The sequence below is a fragment of the Ipomoea nil genome, unplaced genomic scaffold (assembly GCF_001879475.1).
Source record: "Ipomoea nil cultivar Tokyo-kokei standard unplaced genomic scaffold, Asagao_1.1 scaffold2297, whole genome shotgun sequence".
Lineage (NCBI taxonomy): Eukaryota > Viridiplantae > Streptophyta > Magnoliopsida > Solanales > Convolvulaceae > Ipomoea > Ipomoea nil.
Genome location: NW_017618725.1, coordinates 978,245 through 998,972, shown reverse-complemented (window position 1 = coordinate 998,972; position 20,728 = coordinate 978,245). Strand labels below are relative to the sequence as shown.

General features: G+C 32.1%; 2 protein-coding genes across 6 annotated transcripts; one reads left to right on the top strand and one right to left on the bottom strand.

The window, feature by feature from the left end:
* The first annotated feature begins 12,960 nt into the window (after nt 1–12,960).
* Nucleotides 12,961–17,600, top strand: LOC109151902. Of its 5 annotated transcripts, none has more exons than XM_019299500.1 (11): nt 12,961–13,203; nt 13,546–13,612; nt 14,081–14,334; nt 14,536–14,846; nt 14,964–15,127; nt 15,223–15,882; nt 16,114–16,554; nt 16,659–16,853; nt 16,956–17,012; nt 17,148–17,210; nt 17,332–17,600. In XM_019299500.1, exons 1-11 carry the CDS (start codon nt 13,172–13,174, stop codon nt 17,374–17,376), a joined length of 2,289 nt encoding a protein of 762 aa, XP_019155045.1. In that variant the 5' UTR covers nt 12,961–13,171; the 3' UTR covers nt 17,377–17,600. The 5 variants fall into 5 exon arrangements, with proteins under 5 accessions (XP_019155045.1, XP_019155049.1, XP_019155050.1 ...); XM_019299505.1 differs by having other exon boundaries at nt 13,046–13,060; XM_019299501.1 differs by lacking the exon at nt 12,961–13,203 and adding an exon at nt 13,248–13,408.
* Nucleotides 17,538–20,451, bottom strand: LOC109151903 (metal transporter Nramp3-like). Its single transcript, XM_019299506.1, has 4 exons — nt 19,797–20,451; nt 19,170–19,306; nt 18,408–19,060; nt 17,538–17,963 (listed from the first exon to the last, which is right to left on the bottom strand). The coding sequence occupies exons 1-4, from the start codon at nt 20,327–20,329 to the stop codon at nt 17,760–17,762; spliced, it is 1,527 nt and encodes a 508-aa protein (XP_019155051.1). The 5' UTR covers nt 20,330–20,451; the 3' UTR covers nt 17,538–17,759.
* Between the last annotated feature and the right edge of the window lie 277 nt (nt 20,452–20,728).

Below are 20,728 nucleotides of genomic sequence, written 5' to 3'. Positions count from 1 at the left end.
AAAATGTTATTCATGTGCACACAAGTACATTTGTCGATAAATGGTAATATTGTGAGTAGTGATTCTCGAAATATCGAGAATGAGTTTCGATGTTCGAACCCGTGCGTTGTGTAAATACTTGGCTTGGAATTTTTTGTGTTGTATACATAGTAGTATTGTGAAATTGTATTAATACTGGATTATGGACTATAATTATATTTTGGACAAATCATGTGGAGAAAATTGTATATTTTTTAAAAAAAAAATGTATTTGGAGAAAATTGTATTTTTGTGGAGAAAGTATTTATTTGTCGATAAATAATGAAATTTTGAGAAAATAATATATTGTGTGATGTTCAGTAAAAGTGAGTACTATTCACTTGGACTATTTCCTACTCATTGGGCTTGGAATCCCATGAGAGTGTATCACATAAGTTATGATTCAGTTTCCAAATTGTTTGAGTGGTAGTACGTAGGAAAACCTGACTACTTGGATCATATATTACCTAGTGGCTTGGAATCCTCTAGGGTGTGCACATAGGTTTTAGTCCAGTTTCAAAGTGGATTTCAAAAAGTTTGGTTACTTCTCCATAAATAACTATTTATTCTCCATCCAAAGAAATGTATAACTCTACATGTATTTTGAAAAAGTATTAAATTATATGAGTTTTGAAAATATAAAAAATCCAGGCCATTATTTTAAGGGGTGAAGTGAAACTTGCTTAGCTTATGCTAATTTTTGTCTACATTCTGTTTTTGTGTAAAATTATTTATACAGGTGAACATGGATAGGAATTCGGGATGAATTCAAGTTGAGAAGGAATAAAGTTTAATTATTTGTTATTTTGAGGAAAATATTGTTGTATAGTAATTTCAGTTTTATGTAAGTTGATTTTGAGATATTATTGAGGAAGAAGAGGCTTGGTAATAGAATCATAATGGTTTAGTTTTTATGGAAGAGCGTAGAGATGCATCGAGGATGATAACGACAGTGATTTTGATAATTTTGTAGGATTCTCTGAAACTTAAAGTTAGTATGTTGACTTCGAGATTTGTACATGTCATTCAAGTTTTTATGTTTTTTTTAACAAGCAGCGTTTAGGGTTTACGTGGTTCGCTTGGCAAAACAGCAATCAAGCAAAAGCTAAATCAAATTGAGGGGAGAGGACGTTGTAGATGGTCTTTTCTCATCCTACTTTGTCTTTTTCTATAGAGAATGCGAATGTGACAGTGAGGAAAGAGAAAAAGGAAATGGAGAGATTTTTTTTTTTAACCAGAAGTTTCTATGTTTTTCTTATACAAATTTATAATTGTAAATTTATATTAATAAATAATTATTAAGTCAAGTATAATTTATATTATATTGTGGACAAATTATTTTTAATAATTTTGATTTAATAATATTATACCTTAATTATAAAAATTCTACCTAATAGTTTTAGTATTAAATTTCATACAATAATTACCATAAATAATATTTAATAATTGACAAATTCAATTAGGCAATAAAAATTACTATTATAAAATCTTTTGTACTATGGACACGTTATTTTTAATTATTTCGAATTAATAATATTATATCTTGTTTATAAAAATTCAAAGTAATACTTTTAGTACTATTGAATATTGATTGACTAAAATTTATCTTAATTATTATTAAGGCAATTAATAGGTATTTAACTTTAAAAAGTCTTCAAATATTTTTTTTCAAAAAAAAAAATCTTCAAATATATAAATTATACATAGTAATATGGAATCAATTAGTAGGACAATATATATAGTAATATGGAATCAATTAGTAGGACAATATATATAGTAATATGGAATCAATTAGTAGGACAATTGAACAACTATAAGGTTGGCAAGTGGAACGAGCATTTTGCGATGATAACTTGGTGGATATGGAGATGGCGGTGTAATGCAGTGTTCACAATTATTAATGTTTGGATATGGAGCATTTTGTAGGTTGGCAAGGAGTGAAATAATCTATTTATTTATTTATTTATTATTAGTGGGGTTTGTGAAAGATAAACTCAAAATGTATGTGTTGTATTAGTTTTAAGCAGTTTGGAGCAAATTATTGAGTTATTATATAATTTTTTTGTGTTTTTATTAAAGTCAAAATGTTAAAATGACGAATTTGTTAAAATTTTGACGAATTTATCAGTAATCAAATTACAATAATAATAATAATAATAATAATAATAATAATAATAATAATAATAATAATAATAATAATAATCCAAACAAAACGATATACAAAATAAAATTAAAATAAAAAAATAAGAAGAAGACAAAAGGAGCCACGGGCTCCCCTTTGTAAATGATGTTGGATCATTTTAATCCCACATTGAAAATGTTTGAAAAGAGGAGCTTTTGAGACTCCTCTTATAAACATAATTGTTTGTCCATCAATGTGGGCAAGTATTGAGAAGTCCAAAGTCTTTTTTTTTTTTAGTACTATTAACCCGGCAAATTATGCTGTGGAATCGTGTCCACCTTGCAAGGTATACATGGTTCTAAAATTGTTCATAATTATGAATATGTATAGTTCAAAAATTATGAACATATAGTTCTATAATTATGAACATAGTGTTGTGAACATAATTATGAACATATAGCTATGTAATTATGAATATAGAGATTCAATAATTGTGAATATGAAGTTCAAAAATTATGAATATATAGCTTTATAATTATGAACACATTGTTAAGTAATTATGAACATAGAGTTCTGTAATTGTGAATATAGAGTTCAATAATTATGAATATGAAGTTCAAAGATTGTGAATAGATAGCTTTATAATAATGAACATATAATTCAGTAATTATGAACATAGAACTATGTCCACCTTGCAAGGTGGACAAAGTTTCACAACATAAATATTCGATTCAATCTATTACATGTAGTATCTGTTCATATAAACTTTCTCAATGTATTGAAGTCCAACGTGTCAAAAGGCGCGCTCTTATTTAAGAAACCTTATCGTAATGGCTTCATATTTTAGTTTTTTTTTTTAAATTTTTTAATTTCTTAGGGGGTTTGGGAATGATTAACCCAAAATGTATATGTGTTGTTTTAGTTTTTAGTAGTTTGGAGCAAATTGCTAAGTTATTAAATAATATATTTGGTGTTTTTGATTAAATATAAAAAGTTAAACCGGTGAATTTCTTAAAATTTTGACGAATTTGTCAAATAATTAAATTACAACAACAACAACAACAATAATAATAATCCAAACAACAACAACAATAATCCAAACAAAACTATATATAAAATAAATTTTAAAACAATAAAAGACAAAGGGGAGCAAGGAGCTCCCTTTGTAATTGATGTGAGATCATTTTGATCCCACATTGCAAATGTTTGAAAAGAAAGAACTCCTCTATATAAGAGGAGCATTGTTCCTCTTACAAATATATATAATTGCATGTCTATCAATGTGAAGAAGTATTGAGAAGTCAAAATGTTCTTATTTTAGAAGCCTGAGCTTTGTCATCTTATTTTAGTTTTATTTATTTATTATTTATTAGCTTTGTCATCTTATTTTAGTTTTATTTATTAGTGGGGGTTGTGAAAGATTAACCCTATGTGTTGTAATAGTTTTTAAGAGTGAGTTATTATATAATATCTTTTGTCTTTTGATTAATGTTAAAATGACGAATGTATTAAAATTTTGGCGAATTTATCAATAATCAAATAATAATAATAATAATAATAATAATAATAATAATAATAATAATAATAATAATAATAATAATAATAATCCAAACAAAACTATATACAAAATAAAATTAAAATTAAAAATAATAAGGAGAAGACAAAATGGAGCGACGGGCTCCCTTTGTAAATGATGTTGGATCATTTTGATCCCATATTAAAAATGTTTAGAAAGAGAAGCTCTTGAGCTTCTCTATATAAGAGGAGCAATTCCTCTTACAAACATAATTGTTTGACCATCAATGTGGACAAGTATTGAGAAGTCCAAAGGCTCTTATTTTATTTTTGTGTACTATCGACCCAGCAAATTATGTTGTGGAACCGTGTCCACCTTGCAAGGTAGACAAAGTTCCAAAATTGTTCATAATTATGAATATATAGTTCAAAAATTATGAACATATTGTTCTATAACATAGTGTTGTGAACATAATTATTAACATATACGGAGTAGTTATGTAATTATAAATATAGAGATTCAATAATTTTGAATATGAAGTTCAAAAATTATGAATATATAGCTTTATAATTATGAACATATAGTTCAATTATTATGAACATAGAGTTTTGCAATTGTGACTATAGAGTTCAATAATTATGAATATGAAGTTCAAAGATTATGAATATATAGCTTTATAATTATGAATATAGAGTTCAGTAATTATGAACATAGAGTTCAGTAATTATGAACATAGAATTGTATCCACCTTGCAAGGTGGACATGGTTTCACAACATAACTATTCGATTGACCCTGTTACATGTAATATCTCATATAAACTTTCTCAACCTATTGATGCCCAATGAGTCAAAAGGCTCTTATTTAAGAAACCTTATCATAGTGGCTTCTTATTTTAGTTATTTTTTTTTTATTTTTTAATTGATTAGGGGGTTGGGGAAAAACTAACCCAAAATGTATATGTGTTGTTTTAGTTTTTTGTAATTTGGAGCAAATTGATAAGTTATTAAATCATATTTTTTGTGCTTTGATTAAATACAAAATGTTAAACATGCGAATTTCTTAAAATTTTGCCGAAGTTTCCAAATAATCAAATTACAACAACAACAACAACAATAACAATAACAATAACAATAACAATAATAATAATAATAATAATAATAATAATAATAATAATAATAATGATAATAATAATAATAATAATAATAATCCAAACAAAACTATATACAAAATAAAATTAAAATTAACCAAAAAAAAAAAAAAAAAAAAAGACAAAGGGGAGCCACGGGCTCCCTTTGTAAATGATGTGGGATCATTTTGATCCCACATTGAAAATGTTTGAAAAGATGAGCTCTTGAGCTCCTCTATATAAGAGGTACAAACATAATTGTTTGCCCATCAATGTGACAAGTATTGAGGTACAAAGGTTCTTATTTAAGAAATCTTAGCTTTGTCTTCTTATTTTATTTATTTATTTATTATATTATTTATTATTTATTTATTATTAGTGGGGGTTGGGAAAGATTAACCCAAAATGTATGTGTTGTTTTAGTTTTTAGCAGTTTGGGCAAAATACTGAGTTATTAAATAATATTTTTGGTATTTTGATTAAAGATAAATTGTTAAAATGGCGAATTTTTTAAAATTTGACGAATTTGTCAAATAATAATAATAATAATAATAATAATAATAATAATAATAATAATAATAATCCAAACAAAACGATATACAGAATAAATTAAAATTTAAAAAAATAAGAAGAATGATGTGGGATCATTTTGATCTCACATTGAAAATGTTTGAAACGAGGAGCTCTTTAGTTCCGCTATATAAGAGTAGCAATGCTCCTCTTACCAACATAATTGCTTGCCCATTAATGTGAGCAAATATTGAGAAGTCGAAAGTCTTTTTTTTTTTTTTTTTTGTTTAGAAGTGAAGGAAAATTAAATATGGAAAGGAAATATTTCAATAATAATATTTTACATCATCAAATAGTAAAGACATATTTTAAAAATTGGTAAAAGTAAATTAAAAATGTAACGAAAATATTTCTTTAATAATATTCTACATCATCAAATTAAAATAGAACGGAAATTAGGTGAAAATATCATTGCATCTATATTCTAATTGACTAATTGACTGAAAATGAATCTAATATTACTAATTGACTGAAAATATAAAAAGAAATGAATATTAATAATTGACTGTAAATAAAAAATGATCCATAATTGACTAAAACAAAAAAGAAATGGTCAGATCATTGCATTTTAATTAAAAATGGAATGAAAATTAAAAATTGGAGAAAAATATTTCAATAATAATATTATACATTATCAATAGTAAATGCATATATTAAACAATTGTAAAGGTAAATTAAAAATGGAACGAAAATATTTCAATAATAATATCTATATCATCAATTAAAAATGGAACGAAAATTAGGTAAAAATATAACCGCATTTGATATTCTAATTGACTACTTGACTGGGAATAAAAAAGAATAATTTGCTGAAAATGAATCTGATATTAATTGACTACAAATATTATAGGATAACTAATTGAGTGATATTCTACCATTATATATTTTCACCCAAGTAACCCGTCCTGATGGATTGAAGGTGTTAGCTCTAGACGAAGATGAACAAGATTGTGTTACCACTACCAATGTCGTCTACAAAGATGTTTCAATAATGTGTAAATATAATCGGTGATAGTAAGTTTTTTCTTTAAATGAAAAAATTGTTATATATCTAGACAAAAAATATATATTTTCCATACAAATGGTGAATAAGGATAGTAATTCATTTCAATTCTATAACTGAGTTGTTAGAGAACGAGCACATTTGCCTAATTTATGAAAATACTAAATAATGATAAATAAAATCTTCAAAGTTATAGCACCGCATGCGTACATCTAGACATTAACTATTAATTTGAGCAATTATTTGCACAAATTCAAGCAATGATAACATCAAAATATATAAATGATCCAAACCATATCTCCTTTTTAAAAAAAAAAAATCCAAACCATATCTTTAATTGCACTATATAATATTTGATGTTCTAATTTAAATAATTATATATCGATTCATATATTCTTAATATATTACAACAAATTCATTTAATTTAAATAATTATATATCGATTCATATATTCTTAATATATTACAACAAATTCATTCCGTGCATCGAACAGGTGCAAATACTAGTATACATAATATACTTTAACAATGTAAAAATAAAAAATTAACATTAACTACTACAAATTTATAGGCCGTGCATCGCACGGGTATCATACTAGTATAAAATGAAACTAAATAATATTTCACATATTTGAGTGTATATTGTACAATAAAGTTGTAATTATATCAAAATGATCATGTTGTTGTGTTTTAATAAACTATAGTGTATATAAAATAAAATTAAATAACATTATCACATATTTGAGTCTATAAATATCGAATGAAACTGTAGTTATATCGAAATGAAACTGTAGTTGTGTTGAACTGAAACTGCAATGTATACAAAATGAAAATGAATAACAAAGTTACTTTTTACGGAAGAGTGCGGAACGGCGGAAAACGGATGCCGTTTATTTTCATTAAACAAAACGATGTCGTTTTGATTCGCGGTGCATAATCGATTATGTACCGCAGTGCACGATATAATTTGCCTGTTTGAGGTTTTGTCTGTTAGAGTTATATCCGCCTTACCTGCACGATCTTGTCCGATCGAGTGTTACATCTATCCCGCTTCTTAGTGATGGGGCATCTTGCGGGTCGTTAAATAACAGTTGGAGGTAGAATTGTTTGTAATATTTTTCTCCCTACATGATGACTTTTCAAGGAAGAACCCAAAAAAAAAAAAATGTGTTATAACATATGCATGTGAAATTTTGTTTCGGCAGCCAACTTAAAATTGTTTGATATTTATGTATTTTTAAAAATAACACGAATTTATTGCCTTATGCAAATCAAATATTTTTTTATTTTAATTTTTCTATTTTTTATTTAATTCTGTTATTTAATCTTTTATATGTTATGCAATAGTGTGATTTTTTATGTAATAAATATTTTTTTAATAACAAATTATAATAATTAAACTTTTAGAATTATCAATTTATTTAAATGTTGACATGTTTAATTTAAACTTGTACAGTTAATTAAATTAGACTTTGACTTTAAAAAAATAAAATTAGACTTTTAAATTTCTTAGCACATATATTGCACAATTATGTTAATTTTACTTTCGTTTTGAGTTTAGACAATTGTTATATTGTGAATATATATCAACACTATCACAAAAAAATACTTTTGAAGTTTATTATTTTTAACTTACGACAGCATCGGTTATATTGCGTGGCCGATCTTGTTGTAGTACTAAATAAATGAAACGATGTCGATTTTCGGAAATAGACGTCGTATGTCGTTAAAAAAAAAATTACATCATAACATTTATTAAGAGAGAGAGAGAGAGAGAGAGAGAGAGAGAGAGATACGATGTCAATTTGTATATTTTTGTTCTAAATTTTAAAAAAATTATATACAACGCCGCTTTTTAGGAAAAACTAGAGTCGAATCTTTTTAAAAAATTATCAAACGATGTTGGTTTTATATGTAAACCAGTTGTTGCTACTTTAAAAAAATAATAATAATGATACGACATCAGTTATTCCAAATAACCAACGTCGTATATAAATGAAACGCATGACCGGTTCCATCTATCCCGCTTCGCATTGATCAACATATCCACCCCGCTTCTCAGTGATGAGACCTCTTGCCGATCAAAAAAATAATATGAAAAACTCCTAGGCAGCTGTTCGAGGTTTTGTCCATTAGAGTTATATCCGCCTTACTTTCAAAATCTTGCCCGGTCGAGTGTTACATCTATCCCGCTTTTTAGTCATGAGGCCTCTTGCAGGTCGTTAAATAATAATTGAAGGTAGAATTGTATGCAATATTTTTCTCCCTACAAGATGGCTTTTTCTGGAAAGAATCCAAAAAAAAAAAAAAAAAAAAAAATGATGTGTTGTAACATGCTTATGCTCAGCGGGTGCGTTTTAGTGATGAGGCCTCTTGCAGGTTGTTAAATAACAATTAGAGGTAGAATTGTTTGCAATATTTTTTTTTCCTACAAGATGGCTTTTTTGGGAATAATCCAAAACAAAAAAAAAAAAACAAAAAAAAAAAACAAAAAAAAAATTGTGTGTTGTAACATGCCTATGCTCAGCGGGTGAGTTTTGCTTCGACAGCCAACTCAAAATTGTTTTATATTTATGATTTTTTTTTAAAATAACACGAATTTGTTGGCTTATGCAAATCAAATATTTTTTTCTTTTATTTTAATTTTTCTATTTTTATTTAATTTTGTTATTTAATCTTTTATATGTTATGCAATAATGTAATTTTTTATGTAATAAATACTTTTAATAACATATTGTAATAATTAAACTTTTAAATTATCAATTAATTTAAATGTTGACATGTTTAATTTTAATGTGTAAAGTTAATTAAAATAGACTTTAGAATTGACAAGTTGCCATAGCCCATGCATGTACACATGTATACTAATTCTTCCAATTGTTATGCCATGGACCCAGGCCCAAAACGACGCCGTCCAAATCTTTAAAGAATGACTTACTTGCCGTTTGTCTTCAGAATTCGTTTCTCTATATTCACAATTTTAGAACTAAATATTCACAATTTTAGATCTTATACAAAATTACAGAACTCAATATTCACAATTTTTTAACTCTATATTCACAATTTAATAACTTTATATTCACAACTAAATAACTCTATATTCACAATTATAAAATTCTATAAGTTCTACATTTCAATCTTTGTTGGGCATTGCATAACCCGCATCGCGCGTGCCACTGCTAGTTATATGTTAATGGCATATTTTCTCCCTGAATTATTCATGTACTCACATTAGCCCCCTCAATTATTCTAAAAGTATCGTTTTTTCCCCTGATATATTAAATGGATATTTCTACACTTAAAATAAACACTTTATTTATTTTTCTTCTCCAACAAATTATTGCGTAAACATACGGATGACCACGACTCGGTTCGAACTGAACTGGACATTATAGCAATCGAATTGAAAGTTTTCTGTTATGATTTAGAACTAGAAATCATTATTTGGGTTTCAGTTTATTAAAATCATGAATCAAAATAATTGGGTTTCGGTATATATGATCGCGATATGGTTTTGATTTTGAAACGCCGGTTCAAGGTTCCGGATCCAGTTTGAATTGTTGGCTCAAACTTTCTTTTAAAATTTTGTTTTTTATTTTTTAAATAGTCTAAATTTAACAATTAATGTATTTTATTTTTTCAGTTTGAAACATGAACCGACCATTTTGGTTAACGCTTTTAATAAACTCTAAATATCAGGTTCCGATTTTAAACTTAATCGAAACCTTTCGATTTGGTTGGTATAGTGTCTGTAATTGAATCAAATTACTTTCATAATTTGTTAGAGAAGAAAAATAAATAAAATATTTATTTTAAGGGTAAATATGTCCATTTAACATATCAAGATGGAAAAATTGTCACTTTAATAATTCAGTAAGAAAAAGTGTTATAAGTATATAACTCTAGAGAAAAAAGTGTTTTTTTCCCTATACTTTTATTTAAATATCACTATCACATTTTGAACAAATCTATGCAATTGCGTGAATCATGAATTGATGATTAATAACTTCACAAGCTTTCTTCCAAGAGGCTAATGACTACTTTATCTTTTAAGTAACCCATAAGGCCATAATTTCGTCACAACTGCTCTTTAATAAGCTATATATCACAACGTCAATAACAAGGACGTTATGCCATGGAACCGTGTTCACCATTCATGGTGAACACGGTTCCAACGGTGTTAGTACACCGTTATCTTTTTTTTTTTTTTAATTAATTGCGTGACTTTTCTTCTTTATTTTCACATTTTGCGATTTCACTTTAATTTGAGGTGAACAAAGATTTCGGACATTCATAAATTATAAATTCATGCCTGCACATTCACTTTGGAACCATGCCTACACATTCCCGTCCGAAATCACGGACATTCATAAATTATGAATCCATGCCTGCACATTCACTTTGGAACCATGCCTACACATTCACTTTGGAACCATGAGATTATGAATTTTCTGTTATAAGATTATGAATTTTCTGTTATGAGATTATGAATTTTCTGTTATGCGATTATGAATTTTCTGTTATGAGATTATGAATTTTCATTACATTCATAATTTCGGACAATCGTAAATTATGAATTCATTCCTGCACATTCATTTTGGAACCATGCCTACATATTCTCGTCCGAAATCACGGACATTCATAAATTATGAATCCATGCCTGCACATTCACTTTGGAACCATGCCTACACATTCACTTTGGAACCATGAGATTATGAATTTTCTGTTATAAGATTATGAATTTTCTGTTATGAGATTATGAATTTTCAGTTGTGAGATTATGAATTTTCTGTTATGCGATTATGAATTTTCATAAAATTCATAATCTCATAACAGAAAATTCATAATTTGATCAAACGCGCGCCGTTAACTCCACATCTGCAAATTTTTATTTTTATTTTTTTGCCTAAAAACGACGTCGTTTTGCCTTGTGTTCACCATTCTCGGTGAACACGATTCCATGGCATAATTTGCGTCAATAACACATTATTTAAAAAAGGAATAAGGTTCAAATTGGCCACTGAACGTAACCTGAAAATGCAATTAGGCCACTGAACGAAAAAAAAGTGTAATTAGGCCATTGAACACTCAAAAAAATGTGCAATTAGGCCACTGAACTCTCCAAACGTATGCAATTTTACCGGATAGCAGGTTACCATCAATTTTAGCAGGTTACCTGCTTACGTGGCAGCTTAGTTGGCATTTTTAATAATTTTTAAATAATTTTTAATAATTAATTTTAATAATAAATTTTATAAAAAAATTGGAAAAAAATAAATAAAAAATAAAATAAAGTCGTTTTTATTTTTTTTAAAAAAAATTTAATAAAAAGTTATTATTAAAATTTATTAAAAATTAATAAAAATTTATTAAAAATTCCAACTCAGCTGCCACGTAAGCAGATAACTTGCTAAAATTGAGGGTAACCTGCTATCAGGTGAAATTGCACATTTTTTGAGTGTTCAGTGGCCTAATTACACTTTTTTTTCGTTCAGTGGCCTAATTGCACTTTCAGGTTACGTTCAGTGACCAATTTGAACCTTATTCCTTTAAAAAAAAAAAAAAAACTGTAATCTAACACCGAGCACTCCGCATGATTTTGACCAATCGTTTTTTTTTTTTTTTTATTATTATTTTTATTATTATAGCGAGTCATTTTTAAGGGGTAACTCAATTCTAACGGACACCTTTTTGTTTGAGTTCAGGAGATAAGTGAGAACGAGATTTATCTGTGACTCTGAATTTTCTTGATTACTAATAAAAAAAATAAAATGTGAAGATGAAAAAAGATTCAACCTTTCCAGTAACAAGTGCATGCCTGCACAGGTGGCACTAGGGGTGTAAACAAATCAAATAAAAAAATTTCGATTCGTAATTCGAATTCGAATATTTTGAATACGAATCCGAATTCGAATACTTTTTTCGATTCGAATATTTCTCGAATACGAATACGAATTAGAGTGTATTCGATTCGAATAGTATTCGAATATATTCGAATATTTTATGCTATATAAATATAAATTTTTATTACATTTTATCTTAATTTATTAGAGAATTTTGTAAAAAATTAAATTAAGCATTTCGATTTTCAAAAAAAAAAAAAAAAATTAAGCATTTCGAATTCGAATATTCGAGTCGAATCGAATATATTCGAATAAACTGGTCGAATCGAATACGAGTCAAATTTGATATTCGAATATTAAACGAATATTCGAATATATAGTCGAATTCGAATCGAATACTGAGATATTTAACTCGATTCGTTTACACCCTTAGGTGTCACAAGTGCATGACCGTTAAGACAAGAAAACACTCCTTCGAGGACGCTACGCCCACAGAATACACAACCCGCTACATACATACATTCATCGTACTTCAATTATTTTATATTTAGCCTCTATCTATAATTCTGACCGTCACTTTCGACAATTCACTTGAGGTTGTCCGTACGGTTAAGTTTCACCATCCTTATCTAATTCCTCTTCCTATCTCATCACCTGTAGCAGTAGCTGCCACATCCCAGCCTACCAACTCCGGGACCACGCCACTCATTATCCTTTTATATATATATATATTCTTTTCACGTGGTTTTTGCACAGTATAATGTAGTATAAGCTCTCAATAATTACCAACACTAAATTTCTTGTAGAATATATAATAATTGACTTTGCTCTTATAACCAAACCCCCACCCCAGGCTTCATCTGTAAGTTGCACTGTGGGTCTTCTTTGATTTTTTTTTTTCCTTTTATCCAAGTCGGATAAGTTGTTGTGCATACCATAGCTGATAGCTGTGAATGCGAGGAGATAAGCAGCTATGTCTCTTGATATGTCGACTTTACTGGCAAGGTATATTTCTCCATGTTCTCTGTTTTTTTTGTTCTTGTTCATATCTCTTCTACAGTTAAGAACAGTGGGTTGAATTTTGTTCTTATTAGTTCTACCTGCGTTTGCTTGTTCTTGATAAAGGGTGTCTAAAGTTTAGTTTTTTGCTGAATCTTTGGTCAAGATTGCTTCAGAGCTCTAAGGATTTTGTGTTTGGGCTTGAATGAATGTCAAAATGTGGAAAGTTGTCTACTTTTTCTGCAAATAGTCAATTATTGTGGTGGAATGATTGAAATGCTTGATCTGCTTGTCTGTGTATATAATTCGTGTTAATTTTAAGGATTTTGCTTGAAATTGTTGCTGCAGGTACCTGGATTCTTGCAAGAGCCACGATGTGCTACCCAATTCTGCAATACTATCAGCACTGTATAAGGTGATTACCCACTCACTCCTTTTGCCACAAGAATAGTACTCAATCTGATAACTGTTCACACGGGTAGCTCAGTTGGTTTCTAGGTAGTAAATTGTGGGCAAGGACACAGTATCGAGCCCGCAATGTGGGAGTTTCACCCTATTATGGGGGTGGCTTCTTGTGGGCACAGACAATGGTCTTCTGACCTATTGAGTCACCATGGTTCTTCTTTTGTTGGCAAGAAGAATAGAATAACTGAATTTTTATTTGATGAAATGAAAACATATTGCCTCGATTTCTGCTTTTAGTGTTTATTTTGTGGAGGATTGTCAGTCATGATAGCATTTGGTGCTTGAGCTTGCATACTTGTCAGATTGAGTAGTATTCTTCTTGTTCTTTATAACAATGGTTAGAATCATGCAAAAAGATTTCATTTTGTGTTCAATTGGTTTAATCTCAATGGATGGACTCTTTGGTGTTGCTGTTCAGGCCATGTTGCAGAAAAGAATACAGCAGGAGTGCACCATTGTGGTTTCGCTTGATGAGCTGGAGGATTCCGACTTATCCCCCATTATTGATGCCCTCCTTAAAGTTCACTCTTTTAGCGTTGATGCAGTGGACATACTTTGTAGATCTCGCTCTATCTTGAACCAAGAGTATGTCTTGTCTTTAATGCGGGCAGTGGATTCAAAGCTTCGAATTGCCAATCTCCAGGATATGTTATTGAGAAAGGATATCTTATGGTATGTATTGGTGATGATATTACCCTTCACAATATTGGCATTCTTGTATCTGCAACACTTTATATTGACCAGCAATTTTTAGGGATGAAATTTCAACGGGGAAATGAAGTTTAAAAGTATACTTTGATAATAATGCTCAACGCCCTTGTAGTGGTTAAATTAAACCTTTGTGATAGTAATGTTAGGATGGGATCTTTGCAGGGAACTTTTTGAAGGTGGTTCAAATTGCGGTCTGCTAAAACTGAGGTCTACCGAGATTCAGAAACTCAACGTGACTGGGAATTTCGTGCAGCTACACACCCTCAATCTGGATTTCTGTTCTTCCCTCGTTTCTCTGGAGAAGGATTGCTTTGCTAACATGCCGAAGTTAACTTGTCTGTCAATGTGCGGGACGAGAGTAGCTGATCTTTGGACAACCAGTACTGCGTTGTCAAGACTGACTTGTTTGGCAGAATTACGGTTCCAAAACTGTATATGCTGCAAAGACACTGGAGTGTGTCTTGCATCATCCAGTAAGACAACAAATCTTATCTGTGCAAGAATCTCAATCAGGTCAATTAAGTAATTGCTCTTATAGCAGGTGATTACTCATACACGGTATAGATGTTACGTATTTGAATATTTTGCAGATGATTCCGATGACCTGGTTTCTACTCCTATCCACGATTTCCAGAATACACCTCAGGAGTTACCAGATGATTTGGTGGATCGAGTTCTTGATCAGATCAAGAAAATTATGGCACTAGATTTGTCTTCTGCTTCCTGCTCTGGACCACAAAGTTTAGAACTCGAGGTCAGAAAGCCAAAGCCTTGTGTTGTGAATTGTGATAACGGATTAAGTTGTAGTCTATATTATTTTTGTCGCCTCAAGTTCCTATCACTTATCAGGTCCCTGCTGGAGAATTGAATGTTCAAGAGAAAAACGAGTCTCCTCGTCCCTTGAAGCTAAGAGATACTTCAATTGTTTCCGAGATGTATGTTTCTCATCATGCTTCTCCCATCTGCTTCGAGAAACACTACAGGGAGTACATGATTACATCATTGCCTCGTCTTCGAGTGCTAGATAATATGCCTGTAAGGAAAAAGGATAGGGAAATAGCCAAGGCCGTCTTCTCGACTTCCTATGAGTATTTACCTTACAAGCGCCCGCATAAAGAGAGTGTTCTTAGAGTTTTGCATATGCGTGAAACTGGAACAAACAATCTGTACTCTAGAAAATCGGCAAGAGTGGAGAGGCCAGCTTCCCAGGGAAATAGCCAGTTTTCCTATTACAGGTCCCTTTGTGCTGCGAAATTCAGGGCTTCATCATGGCCTTCTTCAAACCCCTTGTCTCAGATTTGCGATATTATTAAAGAAGACAACAAGATCCCTCAACCAAGACAGTTTGAGTACCACCCGTCTGATCCTAGTCTAATGTCATTCGGTACCTTGGACGGGGAGGTGGTTGTTGTAAACCACGAGAGAGGAAATATCGTGACTAGAATTCCACCTTTTGGAATGACAAATAGCGTTTTGGGGCTTTCTTGGCTTAACAAGCATCCATCAAAGGTACTTATTCATATCCTCACTGAATTCATGACTATGAACTATGCTTTATTGGTGACTATGAACTCTTTAACATTATGTTTAGTTTCTTATATAACTAAAGCATTGTGGAAGTGCTGTTCTAGACAACATTGATCGTTTCTCATAGTCTAGTCGCGTGCTAAGTGGTTTAAAGCAATATATATTTTCGTGTTGTTGATCTAATCCACTTTGATGACGGTTCTTGAAAATCAGCTGCTTGTTGGTTCCGATGATGGTTCTTTGAGATTGTATGACATCAATCATGCTCGGGAAGAAGCAGGAGGCTACTATTACACCTCAGCCCCTATAATTTTCGAGAGTTTTGAGCACTTGACTTCAGTTCATGTCAATTCAACCGATGATCAATTCCTCACGAGTGGTTATTCCAAGAAAGTGGCTATATATGACATTTGCAGCGGCAAGCGCATACATATGTTCAGTGACATGCACACCGAACCCATAAATGTTGCTAAGTTTGCAAACCACTCCCCTAACGTGTTGGTCACGTCATCGTTCGACCACGATGTCAAGCTGTGGGATTTACGACAGCAACCAATGCGCCCTTGCTATACAGCTTCAAGTTCGAGGGGAAATGTGATGGTTTGCTTCTCGCCTGATGACCTTTATGTGCTCGTATCTGCTGTAGACAATGAGGTACTTAAACTCATAACGAGAGAGTAGAGACTGTGTCTAAAGTTTATATAATTGTAGATACTCCGTATATGATAACAGACTGAGGCTAATTCCAATGATGCCAGGTGAAACAACTTCTGGCAGTAGATGGAAGACTTCATACAGATTTCGGGATACACTCAACCGGAAGTGCTCATAACTACACACGCTCGTATTACATGAACGGAAGGGACTACATCATCAGTGGAAGCTCTGATGAGTCAGTTGTCCGCATTTGCTGTGCTCAAACCGGGAGGCGGCTGAAGGACTTGTATTTGGAGGTAGAGCCTAATAGGAGAAACGTTTGCCTATGATTTCATTCCAACAATACATTTGACAATGTCTGGTGTGTTAATCTGCTTGGTCTGTTACTTCATTTGCAGGATAGGGACTTTGGACACTCGATGTTCGTGCAATCGTTGAGAAGTGATCCCTTTCGAGTAAGCTCTCCTCCATTGTCATCTCGCTTGCATAGTTCATAATAATCTCCAGACAATAATGTCCCAACACATTATCATTTTTCCATGAATTAGCTTCTCATGCATCTGAAACATGTGTATTTTCCATTGTTTTAGCACTTTCACTTGGCTGTCTTGGCTACCTATGCTCATCCCTGCTCAAAACGCGATATCATCAAGGTACCTCTCGAACTCTTCATTCTTCGCATTGTGAACTAGGATCACGCCTTATATTATATCATGATTCCTCATTTCTTCATAGGCATTACAAGCAAGATTTTACTAATCTGTTAATTCTCAGGTCAATTTGCTGGAATCTGCCCAATCTAAGGAAAACTTGGGATGATAAGACTCATTCCAGATTTCCAACAGTCTTGGGGGTTGAATTATTTACTTCTGCAAATCTGTTATCTGTATGTATTGTTCATATACTATTTCATGACACAGTTGTATGTAATTTTCTCCCATTTCATTGTATAATATATAGTCACCAGGCTGAAGATATAATACTAGAAGTAATTTCTTCTTTAACAATAAAACTACAAGGTTGCAACTTGCAAGGTTCTCAAAGATCTACAAGACCATAATATACATTCTGTCATCTTCCTTGTAATAAAGAGGGGCCCCTTATCTCCATTTTCGTCCCACGACTACTAAATTCAAGAAGCAACCATTAGCTGGAAAGGTTAGATTGGCATGGTACACATAAGTGTTAGGAGGGGCACTGAATCAACTCACTTCATCTGTGATCCTCTTGTTTTGGAGAAAGGGTATGTTCCTCGACACGAGATATATTATGAAGGCAACATATGCAGCTGTGAAAGCAAATACTGCAGATGTAAACACCACTCCACTAACTTCTGAAGAGAAGAAGTCCAGCAAGAGATATCCATTAATGATAATCACCAAGGTAGCGACGAGCCATGATATTACCTGAATGTAACACGATAATGGATGTTGTAAATATGAGTGCTCTTGTAAATAGGAATGTAAAAATAGTTTCTGGATCATCCCTCTGTTGAGCATATATATAATATATAAACATACATAACCAACCCCAGCTTAGGCTTTTCTTTTTTTTGAGTACTATTGACTCTATTACAAGAGGTAGTATTTGTTCTATACTTTCTCTATCTATTGCAGCCCAAAGAATCAATATCCCACCATTGGGGTTCGATCCTGTGACCTTCCCTCAAAGAGAGCCACAGAGGTGCTATCTAAGCACAATGTGCTTGGCCTCAGCTTAGGCTTTTAGTTGACATGGATCACATGCTTCAATTTAGTACCAGAACCAACCCCATACAAGCTTAGTCTTTTAGTTGAATAAAGCACATGCTTTAATTCCCTCAAATATAAATGTGCAGATCAAAAGCATACCTTGAGGATGGGGTTAATCTTGAAAACGCCCATTAGTTCCTCCTTGGAGACTAGGCAAAGAAGGGGAATGAGAGCAAAAGGGATCTGGACTGACTGAAGAATATTAAGCCACTCGTTTAGAACATCCAACGAGTCCTTGGAGGTGTCAAAAATAAGGGCAACAATGAGAGTTGGGATAATAGCAAAGCTTCTTGTTATCAACGCCCTCTGCCATTTCTTCAACCGCATATGCAGGAAGCCTCCCATGATGAACTGCCCGGCATAGGTTCCAGTTATAGTGCTGCTTTGACCAGCAGCTAGCAATCCAATAGCCCATATGTAAAGGATTGGAAGCAACCCTCCTCCATACTTCTCCTGAAGATACTGCCCTGCATTTTCAAGCCCAATGCTTTCCGCCTTGTCAGTACCATAGAATGACTTGGCAAACACAGTTGTGACAAATAGATTGATCATGAAAGAAACTGCAAGGGCAACTGCAGACTCTATCGAGTAGTAGTTGAGCGCTTCCCGAACTCTGCCTATCTTGCGCTTGTCAACATCCCTGGATTGTACAAGAGCAGAATGCAGAAACACATTGTGAGGCATGATAATACACCCAACAACTCCCACCGCCTGCTTTATTGTTCCCGAGCTGAGCTTTGGAACCAATATACCTAAACTTACAATGGCATTTACCATAGTTTTAGATCAACCAAGAAAACAGTTCAATCAATCATAAAACTACAAAGACAAATGCTCAAACATTAAACCGACTGTCCTCACCAAGAAGAAGTTCAACCCCACTAGGCTTCGTCTCTCCAAACATCCACGCAAACGAGAATGCCATAACACCAATGAGTACAGCGAAAAGAGCTTCTAGTTTCCTCACTCCATAGTTCTCAAGAAACAGGAATATAAAGCTGTAATCAGAAAGAACATAATTTTATAGGTCAAATGCAGAATGTAAATATCAATAAGCCTCTAGACATCAGATATATAAACAATAGAAAAGAAATGTTAGAGTCAAACTTTTAAATTGACCTCTATAAACATCATCAGTTAAAAATTCCAAACAATTGGACAAAATTGAGGTAATCAAAGTTCTTTCTTTTCCTTGTCCACTGCAAGAGTATGAGACATACATATATAACAGGAGAGAGCTGAGAATGAGTATAAACATATCTATTGAGTAATATGAAGGAAAAAAAAAAAAAAAAAAAAAAAAAAAAACAGGCAGAAATTAGAATTAATATATTAAATTACTAGTCCTTTTAGAACAAGCAAGTAAAGGCTTCTCCAAGCAAGGAAAGTAATCTTAAGAATTTGACACCCAAGGTGTATTACTTTGTGATAAGAACAAATTAAGAAACTAATTTTGGGATGGAAGGAAGAAATATGAAGAGAAATTACCAATCTAGAGCAGTTATGACGACACCAGCCCAGAGAGGCAAGAAACCATTACTGAGAATCTTGATGGCAATGGCACTGCCAATTACCTCTTGAATATCGGCCCCAATCAGAGCCAGCTCAGCCATAACCCACAGCAACATCCTAGCCCACTTGGGGTACTCGTCCCGGCAGAGCTCAGCCAAGTGGCGGCCGGTAGCAACCCCGAGGCGGGCGGACAAGAGCTGGACCAGCAGACCCATAGCCGTGGCCCAGAAGAGCAGCCACAGCAGGGAATAGCCGGCAATCGCGCCGGCCTGAAGATCGCCCTCCAAATTCCCGGGATCGAGAAAGGCTATGCTCATCAGGAACCCCGGGCCGGTGAAGAGCCAGAGCTTCTTCCATGAAAAAGGCGGCGTCTTTGTGCTGTCCTCCTCGGTTTCGGCTTCGTCAAGTCCGATGATGTGGACTTTCTCGGTGCGCTCATAGGCGCTATCTTCCTCGTCCGGATTCAGTAACGGCTGCTCGCTTCGGTTCTCTTCTTCATGCGAACCCATTTCTATTTCCTTCACTCCCTCACAACAATCTCAGAGAGACCATTAACACGACCTTCGGGGAAGGTTTTCTTACACGCAAATGGAGCGGGGAAGAAAGAAGTTTGTGAATTTTTTTATTTTTTATTCTTTTATTGCTGTGTGCCTGTGTCTTTTTTTTTTTTTTTTTTTTTTTAATTTTATTTTTTCCATCCCTAAAAGGAAAATGCCAGTCGTCACTATGACTCTATCTTTCTCATTCACTTATTATTTTTCTTTTTTTAGATATTATCACTTTCAGTCCATTGATTATAAGTTATGTTTCACAAATTTAATTTAAAAATTACGATCTAAAAATAAATAAGTTAATAAACGTACAATGACAAAAATATATTATTATTATTATTATTATTATTATTATTA